Below are 26,732 nucleotides of genomic sequence, written 5' to 3'. Positions count from 1 at the left end.
ATTAATACAGTATTTCTTACAGTATTATTCTCTGTACGAAAATCAAATGAAGTGACTAAATGATATTGTCATTATTGTTTTATTGCTTGTTACATTTTATACGTAATATAAATGTCTAAAAAAAGTATTCTGGTTTGGAATAATTTATGAAATCATATTTTAGATTCTAAGCGGAGCGAGGAATATATAGTGGTTTTACAATGGTGTTTATTTTTTTTATCCTGTATACAAAAGTTCTACCAGAAGGAGTTCTTCAATTTCAACATATAGTACCTTATCTTTTAGAAAATTGGATCAAGATGGTACTTTAGATGGTCATGATGGTCATTTTTCGATTTTCTCAATAGTTATTTAATGCCACGGGAAAAAATACCGACAAATTACAAAAAACTGCATAAAAAGGGATTTTAATTTCTAACGCTTTGTTTATCATCGTAGCAATGAATACAAAATTATAATATTATAATATTAATTCAACTTAAAGGCTATAATAAATAATAAAAATATAAAAAATCGAGACCGATAAACCGTCTCCGCTCAGAATCGTTTTTCTTATACAACGATATTATATACTTGAATTCAAGTTTAATACAATCCATTAAACATTGACCCACTTGTAACCTACTGACTACTGTACAGAAGAGCGACATCCACTTACCCGCTTTATTTTTATTATTACAATCTGTTATACAAAAAAAAAAAAAAACATTAATTAACGTAGATGAGAAAGGTTAAGAACTTCGACATGGAGCACATGTGAAAAAACTATTCAGCAAGAATTGAAAGTTTAGATTTTTAGATTCTGAGTGAAGTGAAAAGTGTACCTATTGATTTTAGTAAAGGATGTGTGTTTTTTTGTACCTGAATAAGGCATTTTTCTACCTTTTAGAAAAAATCCATTGTTAATCAATTATACAAGAGATCTAATTGATACTTTTGGGAGGTATTAAAATTGAAAATTCTCAGTGCTTTTAAAAACAACCCGAGGGAAAATCATAAGAACATTTGTTAAAATTGTCCGAGCAAATTATTACAGCAGGTTTGGCGGCAATCACGGCCCTGTACGTATATTTATGTATACATGGAGGGCCCGGAGGACGTTTTCGATGAGCATATATTATTATATATTATGTTATCTATATACTACATACGTCTCAATAACAAACTCCGAAAGTCCGCGGCGGTAGTACAGTGTACCTATTTATGTATATTATTGCTGTAGTATATTTTATTATAATAACGTTTGTTGTTTGTATAATATGCTGTAGGTACAGTGTTAACACGCATAATCGCGGCTGTGCTGGTCGTCTCGTATCGCGTTGTCTTATACCGCGCACGGGCGGTGTGGTTACATGCGTATTAATATGGTATAATAATATTTTAATATAGGCGATGTGCTGGTAAAATATGACTGTGGTCCGATCGACGTCAATTAGCCGCGTGTGTATGTACCTTTACACGTGGATATATTATATATAAAATATTTACCGGTCGGTCCGTCGGCATATTACAATGAGGATTTTTATTATTATTATTTTGTGTGTTTGTTTCTAAAGATTTACGATCCATTTGTGTATATTATATTATACACTCCTCTTAAACGGTGCGGTGACTTGGCGCGTGCGCGGGAGATCGTCACATTTACGGTCTTATATCATAATATATATATATTTTACAATAATAATAATAATAATAATAATAATATTATTTCGTTATTATGATATATTTAGCGACGTGCGTGCGTGCGTGCATGCGTGTGGCGTATCTCAAAGGACGCCGCGGCTTTGCGCCACCCGCGAGCAGACCGCGCTGGAAGTCTTTATAATATTATATATCGACGACGACCACGTCCAATTTCTGTATATACATTGCTGCTATCATATACCTATCGCTCTCTCTCTCTCTCTCTCTCTCTCTCTCTCTATCCCGATATTTTATTATAATTGCGATTTATAGAAGCCGGTAAAAAATCGCCGCTTTGGTATTTGCCCATTAAAACCCGAACGACTAAATATTACATATAGGTATACTAATATACACTGTGAGTGAATAATATGATTGGTAATCAGAGAAATTATATTATATTAAATCGTTGAGTTCACCGCCGTCGTGTACAGCGGGCTTATAGCCCCATCAGGGTACGCGACTTTATTATATATATATATATATATACATTTTTAAAAACTTTATTTCGATCCAATTTCTCGAGAGCGCGGGTGCTTGCTCGCGCTCGCTCTCGATCGTGACCGCCGAAGACGCCGCGGTGGCGGGTTGGATACGGAAAATATAAAAAAAAATTAGGGCAGATAATGAAATTCTTTGTGCGTTACCGCGAGCTATAAATTCATTATCTAACGCGAGATGATCGTGGGAACCGTCGCGATCGCGTATTCCGTACATATTATATATTATTATTATTATATTATACGTATATACCGCGAGCGAATCGCGCGTCGGCACTGCGCCGCTGCGGAGACCTCGTCGCGCGTGGCTATAAATTTCAATCCATAAAGAGCCCATCACGAAACCTACAGTGCACACTGCACAGGTATATTTATAACAGAGTATCGTGTGCAAAAAATGTAAGTAGGTACCTAGGTCCTAGGTATATATTTATATCATAAAAGCACAGGAGTAAACGTAAAGTATGCGACCATAGGCGGATTAAAATATTTATACCTATGTGTACATATAATATTATTACCAGCGTTATATAAGTACTGACTTACTACCACCGCCTATCCCTTGACGCCCTCTCCCTTTCACCATATTAACGATTTCACGCGATTTGTGTTTTTTAATTTTAAGCGTATTATTAGGTATTTTACATTTTTAAATATAGTCTACCCACTTTACTTTTATTTAAAATCTTAAATATTTATCTCTAACCTGTAAGTCTAGTTAGATTTTACTTAAATTTCTCTCGATTATTTGGAACCCAACGGCCAAGTTGGTTTTAAAAATAAACTGGAAATTACTGCACCCTTCGATGGTGTTATATTATAATATAATTGAATAAATAATTTGTTGTCATTGCAAAACATTTTTTTTTAAAACTCATTTTGTATGTTTTTTTTAATGACATTATGATTTTTTATTTTTATATTTCGATCAAAATATATTTCTGAGAATTTTAATGTATAAAATCAAATTTAGAATGAATAGTTTCTTGTTTAAAGTTAGATGAATGGATGAGTTGCATCGATATTGATTTAATTGTAATTAAGCATTTATACGATCGAACAAGGCAAGGTAAATCTATGTGATAGTATTAGTTTTTATAAAATATTTATCATCTAACTGTTGCAACTACGTCCGTTTTTTTACTCCACACAAAAATGAAATGTGGAGTTATAATGATTGAAAAATATGATTATTATTTTAGTTTTGTATAATAATATTTCGGCATGCACAGATTCGAGAGTGATTTTAAACCTGTGAGTTCGCACGATTTGTGGTCGGAAGATCATATTGTATATTGTATAGTTAGGCGCTTAGACGACTGTATTTGAAATTACAGCAAGTGAAAGGTCTACTAAAAAAATTTAAAAATGCATATAAATTAAACGAATCTAGTCGAATGTAGATCGATTAATATGCACATCGAACCTGTACATTATTATAATATACACTCAAAGCTGATCGATCGTTTAATATTAATAGTTCGGTATAGGTACCTATAGGTATACCTATATAAATATATATACATTATAAACTAATATATATTTCTAAAGTGGCATATGCCATATATATATAATATTAATACATGGCTAGTACTTTTTTTGTTTGTTTAATATTCGTTTTCACTTAGCTATAGTATATTATGTGTTATATATGCGATGTATAAAAAACATGGCACCTAACCTATAGGTAGGTACCTATATATAATATATATATATATGGATAGGTAATAATAATAATAATAATAATATTCTCCGTATACTTCGCGTACGAGTCTTATGACCTACTCCGCGGGGGATCGCACTCTATGCATCTGATGTATACATACTCATATTTTATATAATGTTTTAACGAGGGTTAGTGTATTTATGACCCTCTGGGCCGTGCGTAGACGAAGCCGCGATATGAGAATCGGTCGGAGGCCGAAGACTGGTGCAACACTCGTTTAATACGGAGACGACGACGACGACGAGTGTTATTGTCAGTCATCCCCGTAATAAATAATTAAAAAACGGAACAGGTATGCAATAAATTCAACGGGTACTTTCGCACTAGCTGTAATATGGGTACAAAAAACAATAAACCTACACACAATAAGTCATGTAATATTCAAAAAAATAAATTTAAAAAAACTAAAAATTCCCCATTCTTTTTTTAAAATTATTGTAGGGAAAAACCAAAAATTATTTCGGAAAAATGGTAATATTTAGGCAACACTAGCATTTAGACAAATTGATTTTATTATTTTGTTATAATACAAAAACAAATAAACCTACATATTACATATTACTACATGATACTTGAAAATGTATCTAATATTTATATAATACAGCAATGGTAGCATTTTTGAGACATATGTTCTATACCATAATATGGTATAGTTTTAAAAATATTTTGCCTCTTTTTATGCTATTTATAGACATTTGAAATTTTTGACTTATTTTAGTTTTTTTATATATAAAAATTAATATATAAAATGTATACTCTGCAGTCCTCCCCCACATTAAATTTTGGGCCGCTGTACTAAATGTTTTTTGTGGGCCTTTTAGAAAACTTCCAATAAATACAACCATATATGTCCCATACACTATTTCTAGGTAATCAATGGATTATCATCCACAAATTAAAATAACAAAAATACTTAATATCTTATAATATACATTTGTATCATGAAATATTATTTAATATAAAATAAGTATTCCAATCAACATTTCAAAAATTACAAATTTATTTCAACAGTCCCCTAAAATATGTTCATGTATAGACACCAGGTCCATTGTACACATTAAAACGAAATTTCAAGCCAATTTATTTCGTTTGATCTAAGTAAAAAAAAGTATAACGAATGGAAATAACTGGAGCTTGGGTATATTATATTTATAATGAAGTGTATATTAAAGTGCAGTACAGGTCACGATGTTTAATAACTATATAATAACAATAGTATTAAGGCGTTATTGTTTATGGGTAATTACTTGTGAGGTGTATTATACGTGGATATACGTGTAATTTTTAATTTAGTTTTAAACGAGTTAAAAATATATTAATTTTATTACAAAGGATAGGTAATTATGAATATTTCGACATTTATAGTTTATACCTACGTGCACGAAGCCGATTAGCGAATATTGTATACATATAAAACTCGCCGATTTCCGTTAGTTCGAAACGAATTTTAAATTATAGCACTATCGTATGAAATATATTATACTAGGTAGCTGATACTGTACCACTGTTGTACGGCTTGGCCCGTGACAAATCATTAAATGCCCGTGAACTTATGCCATCTTAAACTCCATCAAATGTTATCTGAACTGATTTTAAACATATTTATTAGGGTTGTTTTAAATAAAATACACGTATAAAATTATATAGGTCCAATCATCATAATTAATAACTTTTTCATTTTTTGTAACCAATGTATAAAATAATAAATGATAGATTTTCGTGAGTCAACTATATCCAATATGTATGTAAATAACCCTATGGCACTACAAATCGTGCTGAATCTATATTGAAAAAAATGTTATAGAAATCTGTCTAAAACTAGATCATCTGTTATATTATGCTTCTATTGATTTTATTTAGTAAATGGATTTATTAATTCTAGCTGATCCTGCACGGCGGCGTTTCCCGTAACAAATTAAATAATAATATATTAAATAACATAGAGTTGCAATTGATTACATATTATATTACTATTATAATAATTAGTAGAAATATGGCAAATACATTTTTTCACAAATATATTTATAAAAAACTGGTGAATTCGCACTGCTGCATGAATAGTAGGTGTCGACTGGGTCACCGTAGTGATTGTGTTAAATTTGAATTCAACGATACAAAATTATTGTAAACAAAAAACGATTCTGAGCGAAGAAAAAAAATCCACACATAATTTTAAAATCAATCCATTCATCTCTCCGCTTAGAATCTAAAAACAAGTTAGGTAATCTCATTTCACGAGCGTACTAAATTCCCTTTTTCTGAACGTATTTTAATTAAACGCAATAAATTATAATTATATGTATAATTTATGTTCAGTAACTACAAACAATAAAATATAAATACCTTGATATCAACAATCGTAACTATAGTTACGGACTAAAGTTATAACAGACGAATGGACACATCGGGTATAAAAGGTGTGCTAAACTTATGTTTTGATTTAGAAACCGAAAAATAAATATTTGCCCTGACGACACTTGGTGGAACAACTAGCTAGTATCATAAAATACAGGTCTACAATTATATACAATTATAACAACTATTATATTTTATGTAACCAATGGCAGCCCTATAAAAACAAAAAAATATTGGTTTTTCGTGAACCAAATAATCTCTCTTGTCTGAGTCCCTCTTTAAAATATAAAATTAAAAAACTGGCTTTGAGTTACACATTCCTGGGTACTATATGGCTACATGTACCAAATTTCAGTACCACTAGTGCGATAGACGGCTATGAATCGCTTACACATACACACACACAACCACACAAGCATTGCCTTTTATTAATACCTATAGTTGGATGATTTATTCATTAAATGAGTTAAGTAAAAAAGGAAAACTGAGTTCACGTCTTAACATTTATAAACTAATTCTAACATAATATAGGCATGACTTACACATAAAAGTACATTTTTCACTAATAAACTAAGCATTCAAATATACGCACATATTTAACTAAGAATGAAACGTAGGTACAATATACGACTAGTTCCTTTCAAAACCAAACGATACCTAAGTATAAAGGTATCAAGTATTTGTATCATATTAATTATTTTTTGAGGAAAAACACTTTCATAAATACCCGATAATGAACGAAATAACATTTATCGAGTCTAAACTTATAAGCAAATCTTTTACCGACTTACTCTTGCACTTATCGGTTCAGATGAATTTTTACGCACGCACATAACCTGAAAGTGAAATTTATTTATTACCTACCTATGTACACAAAGAAAAAAGTTGTTTGTTCAACCGATTGAAAACTATGTTTATTATTTTTTTTTTTTATAATTTTCCATAGTCATAACTCATAATATTTAAGTTTCCGTTATTGCCGACCATATTGACTCAAAGTCAGCATGATAATAACGGATACTATATTATGTATTGATATATGACTGGCAAATTATTTATAAGAATAAAAAAAACGTACTCATATAAACTATGAAGTACATACTTTAGAGGGCGCACAAAGTTCAATATAAATATACGGATGTATAGTTATAGGGGTACTGCATATTATAATATATTATATTATTAAATACCATAATATTATTGTAGTGTTTCGATTTGCGTTGCGTTCGCACAAGCACCGCCCGGACGGACGGCCGTGTATTAAACAAAGCTATTTATCGGTATCTCATACTTAATATTATAAACGGTTATGATTTATGGATCACTATTATGCCAGGATATGAGTGTGACGGGAAGCTGGAGGGGGGGGGGGGGGTAAACACACAATCGTGTATATAGACAAATTGACCGCGCGCGCGAGCTCGTGGTAATAATAATATAAGCCGAGTGGTTTAATTATTTTATGTAATTCACAAACGTAAAATACATAATGTAGATAATATGTGGTGTACTGCGGTGTTTCGCTGGCCAAACCGGGGCGGATCTAGAATTTACCGCATTGTCAACGTTTTTTTAAATGTAATCGCATCATTCATAATATTATATAGGTAGGTAGTTTACGAATGATATACAAATTATACCGCGGAATGCGGAAACATTGAACTGGGTATAGCGAAAGAATACTGAATATCGCACCTATGAGGAAACAGTAACACGGCGTCCACCCATTCAAAGTCTTCAAAATGTTACTAAATTATGATGATTGTTGCCAAAATATGAAATATATGTGAACGTCACGAATGACCCGCGGGTCCCGCAGTGAGTCATTACCACGTGATACACATATATGCATATTATTATTGTAGGTACATAGGTACCGATGTATGTATTTTTATATAAACGGAGTGATACTTTTAACGTAATACACTCATTATTTCAGAAAACACTTACGTTTTGAAAATATTTCTTTTACATAATTTTAAGTCGTTACAAAACAACGTTTTCGGAAAAAAATATATTTTTATCGTTATCATTTTTCAAGTTTTTACTCGTACGCGAGTGACAACATAAAATTTTATTTTCATATTCCGAAGAAAAGCATAATTTGGAGTAGGTATTTCGTGATCTATAAAAATCAAATTTCGGACTAGTACCTTATTATGGTTATAATACTTACAAGTAAATATAACCATATAGGTATTTAAAGTTTAACTCGCATAAACTACTCGTCCGAAATATAATTTTTCAAACGTTGTTTCGTAACGCCTTAAAATTATGTAAAAATAAAAATATTTTCAAAAAAGTTTATGATTTTTTTTAAAATAATGATTGGTTTATGTTAAATGGATCACCCAGTGTATATAATATATTATATTGTGATAAGTGCCACACGCGCGAGGTCGGCGTGTCACTCGCCGAGGAGATAGTAATCATGTGAAAAATAGACGTGGCAAACTTTTTAACGCGCGCCACACTTAGATTGTCGACGGTCTTATTTTAAAAAAAAAAAAATTATAAAAATCAAATTTTGGACTAGTACCTTATTATGGTTATGATACTTACAAGTAAATATAACCATATAGGTATTTAAAGTTTAACTCGCATAAACTACTTGTCCGAAATATAATTTTTCAAACGTTGTTTCGTAACGCCTTAAAATTATGTAAAAAAAAAAATATTTTCAAAAAAGTTGATGGTTTTTTTTAAAATAATGAGTGGCTTATGTTAAATGGATCACCCAGTGTATATAATATATTATATTGTGATAAGTGCCACACGCGCGAGGTCGGCGCGTCACTCGCGGATGAGATAGTAATCATGTGAAAAATAGACGCGGCAAACTTTTTAACGCGCGCCACACAGAGGTTGTCGACGGTCTTTTATTTTTTTCTCATCTCGCATATTTTTGCATACTTAAAATCCTACCCGACCGGATTTCGTTGCGCGCAATATACACAATATATTAATAATATCTGTACCACCGGGCGTGCAGCTGTATATTTTTCGTCGTCTGCCCTCCGCTATATCCGCCACCGACAAACACTGTGACACGTATATTACATATAGGTAACCCGCGCACTTCCGCATCGCAACGGTTTACGGTTCACCTAGGTCTACACGACAATCGAGTATTGTCGATGGATTACATTTTTATTGCTCTGTACACGAATGCCGTATTATAGCAGGTATATTATAATATTATAATATATACGATGAGGCACGGCGGAAAACGGCGTTGATACGTTATATTATATTATTGTTGTTGTCGTCGTCGTCGTCGTCGTCGCTGTTGATATTATTGTATCTTCGTACGGGGGGTGCAATCCGGTCCGCAGAAAGAGAGAGACGGAGATTGAGCGAGCAAGAGAGAAAGATGCTCGATAAGTTCTCATTAGCGAGGGACAACGTGCGCGCGTATATATCATTTTATCAGTGCGAATAAAACCGGGTATTATTTAAATTCGATATGCGCCGCCGCCGCCACAGTGTATTAAAAAAAAATAAACACAAAACAAAACAAAACGCAAATCCAGAGCCGGCCCTCCGGTTAATTAAGTCTTATTTATGCGGGGACGTTTGCCGATGTTCCGTACAGATAGGGTTATCCGATGAGAGCACGTATAGTGTAATGCTCGCAACCGTGTGTTTTTTTGCCATTACACATACACACATTCGTTGCGTTTTCGCTGTTGCTACTGGAAGTATTTTTTCTTGTAATGCTACTTGTTATATTATAACGTATATATAAGTGTGTTTGTGTGATCGCGCGCGCGTATATGTGGAAAAAAAAATAAAAGATAGGAAAAAAATCGACGACGACGACGACGACGACGACTACTACCTAGTCGTTTTTTTCTTCTTCTAAAGGCGTCGTATATATATATAAATATAATATATACGTATTATATACAAGCGCACACACATATATACGCGTAAATAGGTGCTTACACGCGGCGGACAGATAATCTTCTTCGGGTTCACTCGACGTAGCTCTCGTATATATACTATACACACGCGTACCCATATAATAATAATAAATAAATATATATATAATAATATGTGATACGATGCAGTCGCATACCACCAAACCTGCATCGGGGCACGAGAATATATAATATTATTGTCGTTTTAAAAAAAAGCTATCGTTATTATTATTATATTATGCGAACGGGTACAGTCGGGACTATACACAGCAACGTCGTCGCTATATAATGTTTCATTATTATTATCATCGTCATCGCAACAATTATACCTATATAATAATAATATGCATGCTAGCGGTCCTCGTGGGATTTTCATTCGTTCGAGCACGTTATTTGAAAAGAAAAATTAAGTTTTGTCGAAAATTTTTTCACTTGACTTCCTACCATAAATCATAATAATATGGTAGCAGGTGAAGTGCAAGAATAATAAATTGTATTTGTTTATATTTGAGGGTATTAGCATGTTTTTGCATATTTTTCCCAAATAATCTACTATAAGCGTATATATTTCTTATTTTAAAGTTTTAGGATAACAAGCCAATGCCGATCGTATTTTACTTCCGGTGAATTTTTTTACGAACAATATTTTATGACTTTTATATTTCCGGTTTATGGAGGTATAGTTTATTTTAAATTAAATTAGACTAGGTATAGATGATTATCGAAGATATTCGAATGAAACATAATATCTACGTTTTGCTATTATTTATTAATTAAATCAATTAATGATAAAAAATAGTATTATATAGTATTAATAATACAATTATTTTTTATTTTTTTTGTCATTATTTTCAATGTTGAATATACTGACGATCTATACCTAAATAGCACAATTAGTGTATATGTAAGAGTATGATACATATTGTATGTACATGTTAATATTAACTAATTACGTTAATTAATTCAAATAATACGCAGTACATTTCGTGATAAGCTTTGATATGAGCACTGAGTCATTCATTAATGTCACTCATGGCTGACATTTTTTTTTCCGCGAGTGAGAAAAATGTGTTCTATTTATGCTGTGTATGATGATATGTAATAATGTACTGCTAGAGGATGATAAACTTTCAATACTATGTATAGGTAATAATTATATTGTTCCCCACTGCAAGTCGGCCGCGGTTACTCCATCCCCTTCCCGCTCTCTGCGGTACGTCTCGTCTGTTCCTATATTTGATTTTTCCCAACCAGACACGTTGTATACATTATTTATTGGTATATATTGTATGAGTATGTTATCGTGACATGTACATCGACAAGTTTTGAAATTGTCATGATGGGTCCGTCACTTGTGCTATGTCGACCTGACCCCGTCGACCCCCGCGGACGATTAAAAGAATGATATTGCTGATTTTTCGATACTCGTTTCACTTAACGAACGGCCACGGCCACGAGTAGTCTTTTTTATCTAATTAATATTTTTGATATACGACTTTGAAAAATGACAATTTATTATTGTACATATACTATACGATATACGATGTACTTACACAATCATGAACAGTGAAAAAATATTTTCTGTCTGAGATTATAACCTATTTTACAATTAAACTAATTTTGGTAACTATTTTGGTTAATATTATTAATTTCCATTCAAATACTTTTAATATTTTTTATCAAAGAGATTAACCTTTATATTATACAAAACAAAATATAATAAATAGATAATAGTTTAAGTATGAAATTGGAATCTTTTCGTATCGACTCGAATATCAAACGGACTCGATCGTGTCTCGTATATTATAAAATATTTAATTATAAATTGTCGCTCGATTTTGTTAATAATGTTCAAAATATGATTGAAAAACGCTTTTGATGATGCATGTTTGCGGGCTTCCGTTCTTAAATATTTATATGTTTAAACACTTTAAACCGTTTCTACCATATTATATTAAATTATATTATAATATACGTTGGCAATTAATTCGTTCGTGCAAATCCTATCTCCAGAACGGCACAAATTAAAATATAGTATAATTTATTATTTCATGTACATCATAATATATATATATATAGTTAGGTAGGTATATTTATTTATTATATGTAGTACCTACGTACAACACATACACATATCCCAAGTATGTATCCACGTATAATATATTAAATCGGAATAATATTTATATATATATATTATTATTATAATGCGCATTGTATGTAGAACTTTAAATGAGATATCACGCTGAACCGTAAACAGGATTTACTGGAATACGCGGTTTATATAGGTACCGATTATTATATATTATTACGTACATCGTGAGTATGGGAACAAAAAACGAGTTTCAAATTCTACTAATATAATAATGAAATTAAAAATGAAAAAAAAAAAACTATAGGGTAATATCTACCCATGTATGCTATTATAATTTCGTAATTAAATATTTTATTAATTATCCGTGTGTATGGATATAGTTCGAATGTTATTAGTTTTTAATTTTTAATTATTATATCAATCTGAATTTTTCGGAACGCTTATAATTACATAGTAATTCTATACACGCGTTTAATGTAAAAAATTCCAGTTTATATTATAAAGCGACTACATATAATATTATAGGTGCCTACGCTATAATAATATATACCTACTCGAAAAACGATATAGCTCATAATCATAATAATATTAAACGGCTGCAGTTGAAGTGTTGTTAATTTTTGTTATTTTTTTACTGTTACATAATCTCGAGTCTTTGATATTAAATACATATAATATGTATATACATATATGGCTTGCATAATATATTTAATATAGGTAGTTGGATGCGATAATATACGTAACACGAAACAATTTTTGAAATTAAAATATATGTATACAAGGTGAGGTACTGAGGCGCCGTATTTTCCAACAAACCTAACACTGCGAGAAAATGAAAAAAACACTATGCATATAATATTTATATATATTATAGCTGTGCATATTATATGTATGCAAGTCATGCGCGTCTTGAGTTGCTAACGTTTATCGTTATTTATTGAATTTGATGAAAACACTTTTAATTGTTGATGCAAACTGTCGTTGAACACGAATCCGTGAAGTTTTAATCGTGATTTTAATTTCCGAGCAATAATAAAATGCAATCCGCGATATAAAAATCGTCCGGTCCCGTGACACAATAATAATACTATGTCGTTAAAAAAATATAAAAATGTTTTTTTTCAATACACAAAAACGTCATACTTACTAATATTTATATTATATTATGTTTCGTCGAGGTGCGCGTGTTATAATAATATATCATACCGTAATACATTATATAGGTATACCGTAATGATATATAATACATTTATAGCTGTGCACAACTGCGAAAACAGTCCGCGAAATCCAAGTCGATCTATAAATTCGACGACGTCAATAAATCATCAATACAATATTATATTACAGTTACACACACACACACACGCGCGTGCGTACAATGATATCACGTCTATGATTTAATATGCACTTTCCTAATCGCAACAACCGCGAGTATTTCCGTAAATCATGACTTTCACCGACGGGGTGCCCCATATTATACAAAAATAAAAATAATCATCCTCCCACAATTGGCAATTCCACTATATTATAAACATATACGTATATATAAATATATATTATACGGCGTGCACGCCGTTAAAAAAAATAATATATACCTATATACATATTATACGACTTCTGTTTGTTAAACTATATAGGTACGTTCACATGATTTTTTTTTTAAAAACTTTTTCATTCGAGTTGTGTTTTCTGTAATACGGATCGAAGTAAAGTATAATACACGACGCACGTCGTTCACGCATAAATAATATTGTATTACTATATATATTATTTTTGTATATTATAATATATAAATAGGCGTATCGCTCGTGGAGGATGTAGGGTACCTATACCTAATAGAAATATCCCGCGGTTTCTATATATATTATTCTATATGTATAGTAACAAAAAAGACTAATATATATATATATATATATATATAATAAAAATGTCGAAGAAAAACTCCCGTCTTAAACGCACCGCGGATCTGCAACGGATGATGAAGAACTTAATCGTATCATATTGCACGTTTTTTCGTTTCGAAATTTTAAACGCTGTAGTGTTATTATAATATTATATATTCGTCGTGCTCCGTTCGCAATCGAAATCTTCCATAACGCCATTTATAGGGCATGCGGTATCTGATTGTTATGACTTATGTTTAAATTCGAGTTATTTTATTCGTCTAAAATACTTTGCTATAATATATAATAAACGCGGCGGAGTTTTTACTTATACATAGCTCACGGATCGTGAAGGGAATACAATAACCGCAAAAACAGAAACATTAATAAGTTATAACGCTTTAACGGCGACCGCGGTGCAGTCTTTAAATTTGATCGTAAGTCGACGATAATATAAATCATACTGCGTTTCGAACCACGCTATGTTTGAAAAAATGGTCGAGTAATTCAATAGTTGTTATAATATAATATATAATATAATTTAATATGGTACGGTAGTTTGCATAAAATAATAAATGAAAAAAATAAAATTTTCAAAATTAATCGTCATACAATAAGCTTCTTTTACCTTATTTTAACGCTTAATGGTGCAATCGTAAATTTCGTGATAGAGTATCCAGTATACAATGTGTTTGCGCTACGGGGTTGTTACCACTAAATATTTAAGCTGGATGACTAGATTGAAATGAGGTTTTCGGGAAATAAAAGGTAGTATATCAAAATTTGCATTCAAATCTTAACCCTTTTATACAGTATATATTGTTAAATATCAATGTCAATTTGTTTACAGGTTCGTACGGACAATTAATAATCTTTTTTCTAATTACAAAATTGACACATCTACGAATAATATTATAATCAGTTTTTAAACTGTGTGTAAAATCCCAAAATCGTTTGTGCTTCGTATTAGCGCAGATTAGGCTCTTTTATCCCTTTTAGGGCTCCAACTTTTAAAAAGTTATTCGCGTTTCGTTCAAAGAATGCTGCCGGGTGACATGCCTACACCACCAAGTTCTAGATTCTAGTTCAAACTGCATAGGGAAATTGTTTGTACTTTGTTAGTGTTTTTTATCTCAACGTTAGTGCACTGTCTTCCCTAAAAAGTTATTATCATTTCATCGTATGGTGATACTAATGGATGCTAGTACAAATTTCGTATTTGGGGTCCAAAAATGTTTCATTTCTCCTGTTCTTAATGCTCTACTTATAAAAAAATATTGACATTACATTCGAGTTTTGTATAAGGGGGGGGGGGGGGTAGTTAAATAAATCAAGTCCCGAATAAATTTATTCTTAACTTAACTTAAGTACTTAAGTTAGGAAAATGTTTTATGTAATTAGTGAGCTTCGAAATATATTTTATAACGGAGAAAACTTCGTGCATTATATAAACCTATCGCTGAATCTATTTTGCCGTGCGGAATCAATGGTTGGAGTTGCACTTTTGAAAATGTTTTAAAGATACTGCAGTAAGTTTGTTAAAATTATTTGTTAAGATTCGTCCTTTATCAACGCACACGGCCGAATTGACTCCCGGAAACAGCGAACAAGTTGCTCGGAAAAATATAGGATTTCAATTTTTAATAATACTGTACAACAAGCATTGACTAGATGTCGATTTAACAGATGTTCCTTGGTTATTATCTAGTAATATAATATAATAGTAATTGTATTTTATTTTATATTGAGTTATAATTTTAATTGTATTATTAACTCTGGTGTATATGGTTTTTAACATATAAATAAATTTAGGAGTATAGAGTAACGGTATAGGTACACCCAATACATTATATACAACTAATATATACGTCACATCAGGTAATGCTTATTGATAACAAATTACATAGTATGCCAAATCAAATATATTTCAAATACTAACATAGACTAAATAGATGCAAGTATATGTAATTCTAGAAAAATATTTTATTCGATTGATATGGGAATTTTTGTTAACAATGAATACCAACCTATATCATTGGCGAATACATAACTTTTATCTGAGGTAGGGGATCAGTTGAAAAACCTAACCTATGTATACACAAATAGGAGTTCAAAACAAAATTTTAAATTATTTGCTTGGTTATGCAGAATAGAATAAAAATTGTAAACAATTTATTACAATTGATCGCAGGAGACATCATTTTAAGGGGTTATGTATAGGCAAATTTTTCAATAAGTTAAGATTCTGAAAATTTTTGGTTAGGATTTATTACCGGTTATATATTTATATTGTTTCCCACTGTTGAGTCTAGCATTGCTAACTTTCTACCTGCTGTTTTACTTACATGGATGGATGAGGTATTGAGGTGTATTTGTTTCTAATGATTTTCATCATTGCGTTAAATATATATACTCATCTATATAGGTACCTACTGATCCATAATTTCAATTTCAAAATCAGTAAAAAAAAATGGTAAGACATTTCCAAGTATCATAGGTAGTATAATAATATGTTCTAAATAACAAGTTAAAAAATAATACCGATAAAAAAAATAGTAATAAATAATTGTTTTCCATTAATGTTGTTTTGTAACGACTTAAAATCATGTAAACGAAATATTTAATACGTTAGGGTATTGTGAAATAATGAGTATCTTATGTTAATTGGATCACCCCATATATAATGGTCTACAATCAGAATCCGAAACCAAAAAGAACGTGCTGGTAAACCTTACCGCTGATTTTGTCACACGCACACTGCGACGGTAAGCATTACATGTGCTCTGCAATATTTTACTGTTATGTTATATTGTAACCGTTGTTACTTGTTACAGTCATATCAATCGTGATGTTTTACCGGACATTATAAATGCCTAGTAACTAAGTATAAATGATATTCCGTGGATTTTGAACAAAATAAATCAATTTAACATAATTACCAAGGTGATTTAGGTAAGAATAGTATATGTGCTCGCCCAAAAACGTTTCTGCAGTAAAAAATAATTTAAAAATAGATCATCCAAAAATGAATAAAAGTCGTAGTCAATTCTGAATTTATCTTCATTAGCATGAACTTGGTAGAGCATTTTAAAAAATCGTGTTAAAAAAAATCAAGTCCAAATAATTCGATATATTTAGTGATGTTTAAGAATAGTAGAAATCTCCTCTGTTTGCATAAACTTGGCAGAACAAAATGTATAATGGTTATTTTAAAATATAAATAAAGTTCCAACAACCATTAGGATTTATCAAATATTGACCAACACATTTTTCGGATGAATTCCAAAGTTGGTTTTATATTGCAATGTTTGCATGGATGTTGTAGAATATAGATACTAATTGATCGAATAGCTTTGATAAATGTATATGTACTGCATTTAAGTACACACAAACGTATGCTTCAAAAATCTCCCATCGTTTTTATGGGGTTTAGCTTAATTTATAAATACAACTTAGGTAATTCAGTTTAGATAAGGAGAGTATGAAAAGATAAAATTAAAAAAAAATAAAAGAAAGTCATTCTCAAGTAAACTTCAAGAGAAATTGGAATCTGTTTTAGAAAATGTTATAATTCATATAATGTAAAATATTATTATAAAAGATGGTATTTTTTGGTACAAATTAACGGCCGTTCGAATAACCATTAAGAAGCATGACTATAATTTAATATATTATATAGATACATACCTTTTCCACTGTATCTACTCTTCGATGGTTTCATACAGACTAATAGAATACCTTCTTGTTTTTACCAGTTACCACTCGTATTCATTAAATAAAATATCTCTATCGCAGCTGGTCATTATTATTATTTTTATTATTACACTTTTATTTCATACTTTAAGTCCATAATTGAAAACGTCTGGAACTAGCTGATATTCGTTTATGTTTATAATATTTGCTATAGGTTTATGTTATTTAAGGTTTGTGATTTTTGACCCTCAGGTGGTGGGAGGATTTGCACGTTTTCGCCATGCATTGAGCAAGTGATGCGCACGTGTCAGACGCTGCTGGACCACGGTTTTGTCCAACTGAAGACGGTAGAGTGTTTGGAAAAAGAATACCAAGTGCTGAACAGGACCGTGACCACGTTCGCCACTGCCAGTAGACCGCCGCCGCCCGCTTCGGGACCGCAGGTACATTATAATATGTAACATATAAATATTAAATACGATATGTCGATACATCTAATATATATATATAATACGCTCGCACGTGCGGAGTGCAATAGTAAATGTATCTCACTCTCTCTCTCTCTCTCTCTCTCTCTCTCTCTATCACTCTATATAGTATGTATATCGTTATTACTATCAAACGTATAGGCTCATAGCGCGCGTATAGTTTTAGGTGTACACCTACTACATATATAATATCTGATAATGATATTATGCATCGAGATGTATATATAACGAAGATGATGGGCAGAAGTAGAGATGACGACGAAACAATATATATAATAATATTATATACACGGATAGGAAAACAAAATAGGCACACATACACACACATATACACATACGCAAAGCGAGGGCGTACACACACGGGCACACGACGGAACCGGTACCTATATATGTATAATATATAATATGTGCCTATATATGCACCGGACCGGTCGCGCGAGTAATTTGTTTTCGACAAATATACACGCGCGCGCAGCAGAACTGGTCCACGTCAAACGTTATAATTTTTTATCGGGACCACCTCGTTTTTGTTTCTCTCCCGGAGCCTATATGGAGAATTGTTGAGATTCCTATGCGTCCGACGTGACGGCGGCGGAGGCGGCGGCCATAATATCACCGCTACAGCAGCGTATGGTCCAATACGTATTATAATATCGTATGTTTTATACCGAGTGACTAATTGTTCTTATATAATAATGACATACCGTCGCGTATACGACGCTATATGTTTAGTCTCTATGGATATGTCCTTGCAGGTTATATATAGTGGTGATAAAGTTGTGATATAGTTGGGGGGTGGGGTGTACCGCTGCTGTGTGTCATCACTACATCGATTTTTATGCGAGGTAGACTGTAGGGGTGAAATTATGATATACCATAATATATATATATCAGTGCGGTAGTCCGGGGTTGCAAAATTACTATAAGGACCTGTATAGATGGTTGAAAACAACTGGTATATTATATCAGCTGGAAAGGTATGTTTGGATTGTGACATATATAAATGGTGAAGTTGACTTGCGGAGTACCAATAGCTGTCTTGCAAAGGCAACACTATATTGTCAGTTCACCCCATGGCGTAAACGCAAATTGGAATAGAAAACTAATCCACAGATTTTTTTAGATTTTAAAAACTATGCAATATGACTGACGACTGTTTTGTTCTCACGACATTATAGTATAATATACAATCAGATTTTGAATTTATCTCTACGACGACAGCGAGTCGAATTCTTTTCGGAATTAGATTAGTTTCACGCACCATAACATAAACCACTCGTATATTTCGGTCCTTTCCCTCGCGCCTACCCTGCTAACGGCGCCGGGACGGTCGTGCGCAAAGTATTGAGAAAACCGCGAGCTCACTTCCCCGCGGCCACTGCTGTAGCTGCAGTGGACCGAGAACGGCCGCGGTCACACGAGGCGAAAAAAGTGTATGTGTCAGTGCGTTAAAGTCTCTCAGCAATATACGCACATTTTTATCGCTCCCAGACGGACGTGGTCGGATTTTTTTTGTTTTGTTTTTACTGGTATCTATATATCGGCGTCAACATCATCACACGGTACTATATTATAATATATATCATATACACGATAATTATATTATTATTATTATTATATATCAGCTACGACCTGGTAACTCTCTCTCGCGCGCGCTATGCCCCGATGTCTGCAGTATAATATACCGTATAAATACGATAAATCGTAACAACGCGCGCGCGATCCTCGTCGCGATCTATTACCGCCCAGTTTTTCGTTTTGACATCATATACCTCGCGTACCTATCTTTCGCTCTCGCTAGTACACGGACCTGCGGCAATTTGTGTGTATATATATATATATCTGTCTGAGTGTGATCACGTATATATTTGTTAATCGTTGGACGATATCCTGTACAGCTTACAAAACTTATATTTATATTTATTATTATATACTCCTATATGTAATATACACAGCCAACAAACCACGTAGGTACAATAGTCCGAATTGAGATTTTTTCTTATCGATAATTCAAGTATAGGTGTATATTATAATATATAGCCTTATAGATACTATATACAGTAAAGAGTAGAACATTTAAGCACTATTTAAATCGATGATTAAGACGAAAACTTTTTTTTTTAATTTTTCGTTACATTATATGAGTACATATATATATATATATATATATATATAATATAGATTATAGGTACTAATATATCATAATATTAAATTATTAGACACCGTGTATGTGTAGATATACCTTTAATTTATGAGTATTTACTCGCATATAATATATAGTCGAATAACTTTTCAGCGACCGCAGGCTGCAACGCGTTTGACATTTTACTTTTATTTAAACCTATATTATAATTTAAGTATACCTACATTAAACATACATAAGTAACTACATTTATTATTGGAGTTTATGCATTTGGAAAAACTTTACTCGGAAACACGACTGTAAATATGTAGGTATAGAGAAGACAGTGTTTTTTTTTTTTTTATGAAAAGATTAATGCACTACTAAAAAATATTTCAATATAGGTCATCATACCATGGAGTAATGCACTCAGCTTGTATTTTTGAATTATTTTCTAAATCCGATCGAGTAATATAGTTTTTAACGTGTCATCAGTACCACTTTACTAAGATACAATAAGTATTCACTCGATAACAATATAATATAATATATAGGCAACAAGTTTGTGACGTACTTTGGTAATCACCAAATACGCATTTACCGTTATTGTACATTAAAAACCGTCATCAACTGTAGACCGTCCGAGCGGATGGCATTATACAATCAGTATAATGTATAGTATTGAACGGTACAACAAAATACTAAGTAGTCGTTTTAAATAATATCCTTACATTGTTTTTGGTAAACCGTAAACGTGTATTGTACGCGAACTGTCCAAATAATCAATTTATGTTTCGTTTTTTTTTTTCATATAATATATTTTTTTAATGATTCAATCATCATGAAGACAAAAGAAAGAATAATCAGTGGTGCAGGCGCGCAATACCTGTAGGTATGAACGCGTGTACAGTAATACAATGACGTTTATTTTGTATTTTAATCATTCTTTCGTTATAAAAACTACTACAAGTTACAACCAGTACCTATATGTAATATGTATGTACCTATAGTGTTTATACGTATGATCATTGCGTCGAGCTATCGTCATTTAAACATTGTAATTTATAATCTTAAAAGCTAGAAACAAAAATCTATTAAATTATTTCGACCGATTTCTATTGTTTACAAATGTCAGTGAACTATTGTTTTGTACGTACATTACTGTGTATAAAATTACAGTTTTTATATCCGCTCAGCGTTAGGCCTGTGTATACCGTATATTACTATGTACATAAAGGATATATTATAACAATAACGATTCAAAGTAATTTCATTATTTCCGATTTCCCGGCAGCGATGGTTGTTTTTTTTTTTAAATTTAGATTCGCCGTTTAGAGTGACCTACCTATACGCGCATTATAGAGTGGATTTCAAACCAGAAATAAAAAATGGTACGGAAAATCGATCGTGTCTTGCGAAATTCGCGAGCATAAAATATATTACATTGCTGTTTTTTTCATTACCAGCTAATTCTAATGATAATGTCAAATGTGTTTAAGGATGTAGTTGTGCGTGAAAAATTCTTCAAGTTATATATATTATATATAATGATTTTAGTGGTATCTCACACACGATAGTATATCATGTAATAAATTAGTATATACCTACATGTAATAATTATGACGAATTATAATCACGTCCGACTGCAATTGCACTGCTAGGAATTAATTTTAAATTTGCGTTTTATGTGAATAGAGGTATATTATAATATGTATACTTTAATAATAGAGATGTATAATGTACCTACCTAATATTATTATATAATAATGTACGAGCGTATAAGCGCCCGCTTATAATAGTTTAGCAATAAATGAGTATAATTACGATATGGTAATATTCTTAAACGTGATGCGATGAGATTATTCTGAATATAATATATTATGCACTATAGAGCACTATATGCCATTCGTTTCAAGGTTTTCCCATCCGATTCCATTGAAAATTGCATACCTTTTTTAGCTACTTATTTTGACTTTCCACGCTATTTCGTATATCTCAAGGACGCGCGCGCTCATAATATACGTACTTGCCGTATAGATTTTTGTCAGATATAATACGTGTTTATAAAGCGCGCTCTTGAATTTTTTACGGAGTCGAGTTTATGATAATATAGCGTACAGTGTTGCGTCCTTGATGAACTCAAATAAATTACAATTACGCGCGTTCAGTTGCAGTGTCTTTTTTTTATATATGCGTTTACGTCGAAAAGCCAATATAGGTAATCAGTATAGGTATATATAATAATAATATAACGTACGGTAACACTAAACGTTGCCGTTTGAAAAAAAAAAACAACCATACAATTGTTTTTGTCGTAGGCAGAGGTAGATACTTAGAACAATAATTGTATTTTTAGTTATCATGTACCTACCTATAATACGTATATTTTTTCCAAGTGTGTACCTGTACATAGTAATATAGTATACATATAGTACACGGACCTACTTTAAAATTCTCACGACTAATACGCGTTTTCCAACTGTCAACATAAATAAAAGTTGTTGACAAGTAGGTACATATAAAAGTTCCGTTGTAGGTTACATATGCATATAGTGGCCACCAAAATGTTCACGTTTTCTCACCGCTAAAGCCACTGCACGTGGGTAATATAATATACAGTGTCCCGAAAAAAGGGCCTTCGGGTTAGTAAGCGATACTATAGTATATAGCCGCATAAGTACAGGCCATAGTGGTATATCATTGTTATTATTGATTTGATGTCGATTGTGTCAGGTATATAATAATATTTTATCCGGTCGGCGTAGACACATAATAATTTGCCACAGTTCTCGCGGCCAAATGCCAAATAGTATATATATATATAATATTTGTAGAAGTATGCCTATACATGTGGTTTAAATCACGTTATGGTTAAAACGCGACATTTTTTTTTTTCACAGAATACAACCGAAGAACCCGGCAACGAAAAGAAATTTTTGGCTTGCATCCCGTCCGCGTCCCCTCGCGGTCACACGGGTTACCTGACCACGGCCACGTTACTCATGGAGACCCGACTGCAGCCGGAGGAGGTGGAGATCGAAGACGCGTGCGAAAAATGAAAACTTCGGCTGCAGCATGTATCGTAGGATTTTGCCGGGGTAGAGACGTCTCCGGTTTATCGTTATATATTATATTATTGTCTGTATTATTATTTTTTACGTACAATTATTATACATCGATACGCGTATATACGTATGACATGCGTGTGTATTGCGCCCGCGACCGTTCCATTGTACTGGCGCTATATATATATATATATTATATGAAATAAATAATATATATAAGTAGGTATATAAACGCTTATGTGTGTGTGTTTATAAGACCTTATTTCTTTTTCTGTCTCTCCACCCCCCTCACTCTCTCTCACTCTCTCCCTTTAGAAAAAACGGTAGCGTTGACAATAGAGGTCTGCCTGTTATTTATGGGTCAACGTTTATGTATGTATATATATACACACACACACACCCATCCTTGCATAAGAAGAAGCGCATTAGCCAATAACACTGCGCTGCGCACCGGTGCTGGTGTGCCCGGTGCCGGTGCACCAGACTAGATAAAACTTATATTATATGCGCTTATATATTCTCCGGCACGGAGGTCTCATAATACACGGAATAGGTCATCTGTACACCGAGATCTCTGCAGGGTTAAGAATACAAGAACAATGAAGTGAACGTTTCCCTTTGTTTCGTTTACGTTATTTTATTCCCGTTTTTGCTGCAATTCCGATATAATATACGCATATTAAATATATATAATAATATGTATAACCTAGGTATGTATTGTGCGCATACCGCGCGCGCTTTGGTTTTAATGAACCCATTTTTTTTTTCCTTTTCGTTGGTTCGGTATAAAGGTGTAGGTAGTATTTAGGTACGGGGTTATTGTGGCGTGCCTATTGCGACCATATAATATGTATGCGCATAGAGGTGGTATATAGTACCTACCCACATAAAAATTTAGTCGTCGACGGTTTTTCGCGTATACCTATTATATTATGCAGCGCGTGCGATGACGAGAGCGACGGGGGTGACAATCGACCGATTTGTATTTCGCGCGGGCCCGTGCTGGAATATGATAATTTATTGTTGGGCGCGTGCACAATATTGATAATAATAACAGCTATAGGCGGACCGCTGTCATAAACAATAATAATAAAACGCGTAAATACCTATACCTATATTTTAATACTCAAGGTATGTACGACGACATGCGGTATGCCGTGTGTAAAGAACACCATGGGTCAATATTAATACCCGTCGTCGTCGTATAAAGAAAAATACCAGATAAAAAAAAAAAATAAAAAGTAGATGAGTGGAGGAGGAAAAAAGATAAAGATCCCGGGTATGTATACACTTATGTGTGCGCTTCAAATTCAGGGTCACGGAGTTCAACGAAACGACGACATGTGAGGTATGTTTATATTTTTATAAGCCCCGCGCGCTTCGTATACAAGAGCTTCTCTATTTTTTAACAATAATAATAATATAATCACAATATCGTACTGCAGTGTCATTAAACCTGCAGCAGTGACCCTGTTTGGGCGTGCGATCCGATTGTTTCCCTGGCGCGCGCTTGTCGATCGACGAAAGTTGGCGGCAGGTAAGAGAGTGCATTATTGTCTGCAGTCGTTGCGTTTTCACATCGCCCTTCAAGGATGCAGCTGGCCCGATGCGGTGTTTTTCTATTCTAGAAATGGCAAAATATATTGTACGCGGATCGCAGAAATTGTTTCACACTTTCACTCTTTCACAGGAGGACATGCGATACAATACGAGACATCGAATTGAAAATGTACGGACTTCGTCGTCGTCGTGGTATTACGATGACAAGTACTTATGCCTAGTAAACAATGCGTGTCTTACGAGGTGTAGCGCAATCGCCGCGCAGCAGAGAAACACGCAACTCCACCCCTCCGTCCTTCAGACGTCAGCCCCGCCCACTGTTTCACAAGTTTCGACAGAAACCCGTAAACGCGCGTAATAATTAAATCGATGTTACTATATATATCACCACGTATCGCAGTCGTTATAAAGATAATTAAAAAAAGTCGCATACAAAGAGGCGAAATGCAAAAAGGCCTTACACGATATACCTATACATATTTATATGCCTAATGATATATTATAATGTTATGGATTATATTATGTAGCCTGCTGCAGTGCATAGGTACGGTATTGACTCTCGCGATTTTCGAGAAAACGTAGCGGACCGCCAATGTTCAAGGCGCGCAATATACCTTGGAATATTGTCATCTATAGGTCAGGTGTAATATGAATACGCAACCGTCGCCCGCCAGTTTTCTAAACCCAATATTTGAACGATCCTGCAGCAGTCGTGGGGTATATACGGTGGCTGACTGCTCGGCGTTCGGTACGTACAGGCGTATATCTCCGCATGGCGTTTCACAACGACGACGTGTGGTAACCATTATTTATTTTATTTATACACGTTTTTTTTTTTTTTTTTTTTTATCCCCTATACGCCGCACAGCAGCAACTTTGCAGATATCTGAGGTCAGTAATCTAGTTTCTATATTATATATACTCGACCATACGACCGGGGAAGCCACAGTGGCGCGCTGAATCGGCCACCAACAGCGAGCGGCTCTAAGGAACGCGCGCGTTCACATGTATAAGTATATACGTATATACTATGCCGGTGTGTGTGTGTGCTTAAGAGGTCAGTGTCACCTGCTGGTGCTGCTGCCGTGTACGACCGGCGCGAGAGAGTCGTGTGGGAGATGGAAATTAGAATATCAGATTTGAAATGAGAACAAAACAAACTCCGTATCGACTGTTTAAAGGCGTATATAATATTATAATATTATTGTGTGCTGCGCAGTGCTTACCTATATACGTGTACAATACATGTGCATAAATGTGCGCGCGTGTGTTTGTATGCGTATTATTACTGCAGTAAGGAACGACAGTGGCGACCGCGTGCCAATATATAGTTTATTAGCGAATACGCGTTTTGTGTACGAGTGTGTGTGTGTAGAAAACGAAAACAAATGTATTTCGCGTGCGTGTTTTTCCCTTCAAAGGTGATTTCTCAAGGACGTGCTTATTTATATCATAGTGTTTTTTACCGTCGACAACAGCAATAATATTAAACATCACATTATTTCACGTGCATGCCTACAAGTATATAATACTACGATGAATAGTGGGCATACCGGGGAACGCGTGAGACATTTGAGTCAATGCGTACAGGTATAATGCAATATATATTATTAATACCGTTCGTGGTTCGTATAATATTATG

General features: G+C 33.1%; 1 protein-coding gene across 1 annotated transcript in view; it reads left to right on the top strand.

The window, feature by feature from the left end:
- The window catches only part of LOC132947344 (tRNA (adenine(58)-N(1))-methyltransferase catalytic subunit TRMT61A), a 37,015-nt gene extending 13,247 nt beyond the window's left edge, over positions 1 to 23,768 (top strand). The window contains exons 6-7 of the mRNA XM_061017609.1: positions 18,108 to 18,298; positions 23,366 to 23,768. Coding sequence (XP_060873592.1) covers positions 18,108 to 18,298; positions 23,366 to 23,524 — 350 coding nt within the window. The 3' untranslated portion in view covers positions 23,525 to 23,768. The remainder of the gene's footprint in view (positions 1 to 18,107; positions 18,299 to 23,365) is intronic.
- Positions 23,769 to 26,732: the final 2,964 nt, after the last annotated feature.

Source organism: Metopolophium dirhodum, chromosome 6, assembly GCF_019925205.1.
Source record: "Metopolophium dirhodum isolate CAU chromosome 6, ASM1992520v1, whole genome shotgun sequence".
In the NCBI taxonomy this organism is placed as follows: Eukaryota; Metazoa; Arthropoda; class Insecta; order Hemiptera; family Aphididae; genus Metopolophium; species Metopolophium dirhodum.
The sequence above is the reverse complement of the archived record's forward strand: the minus strand, read 5'-3'. Positions and strand labels throughout refer to the sequence as shown.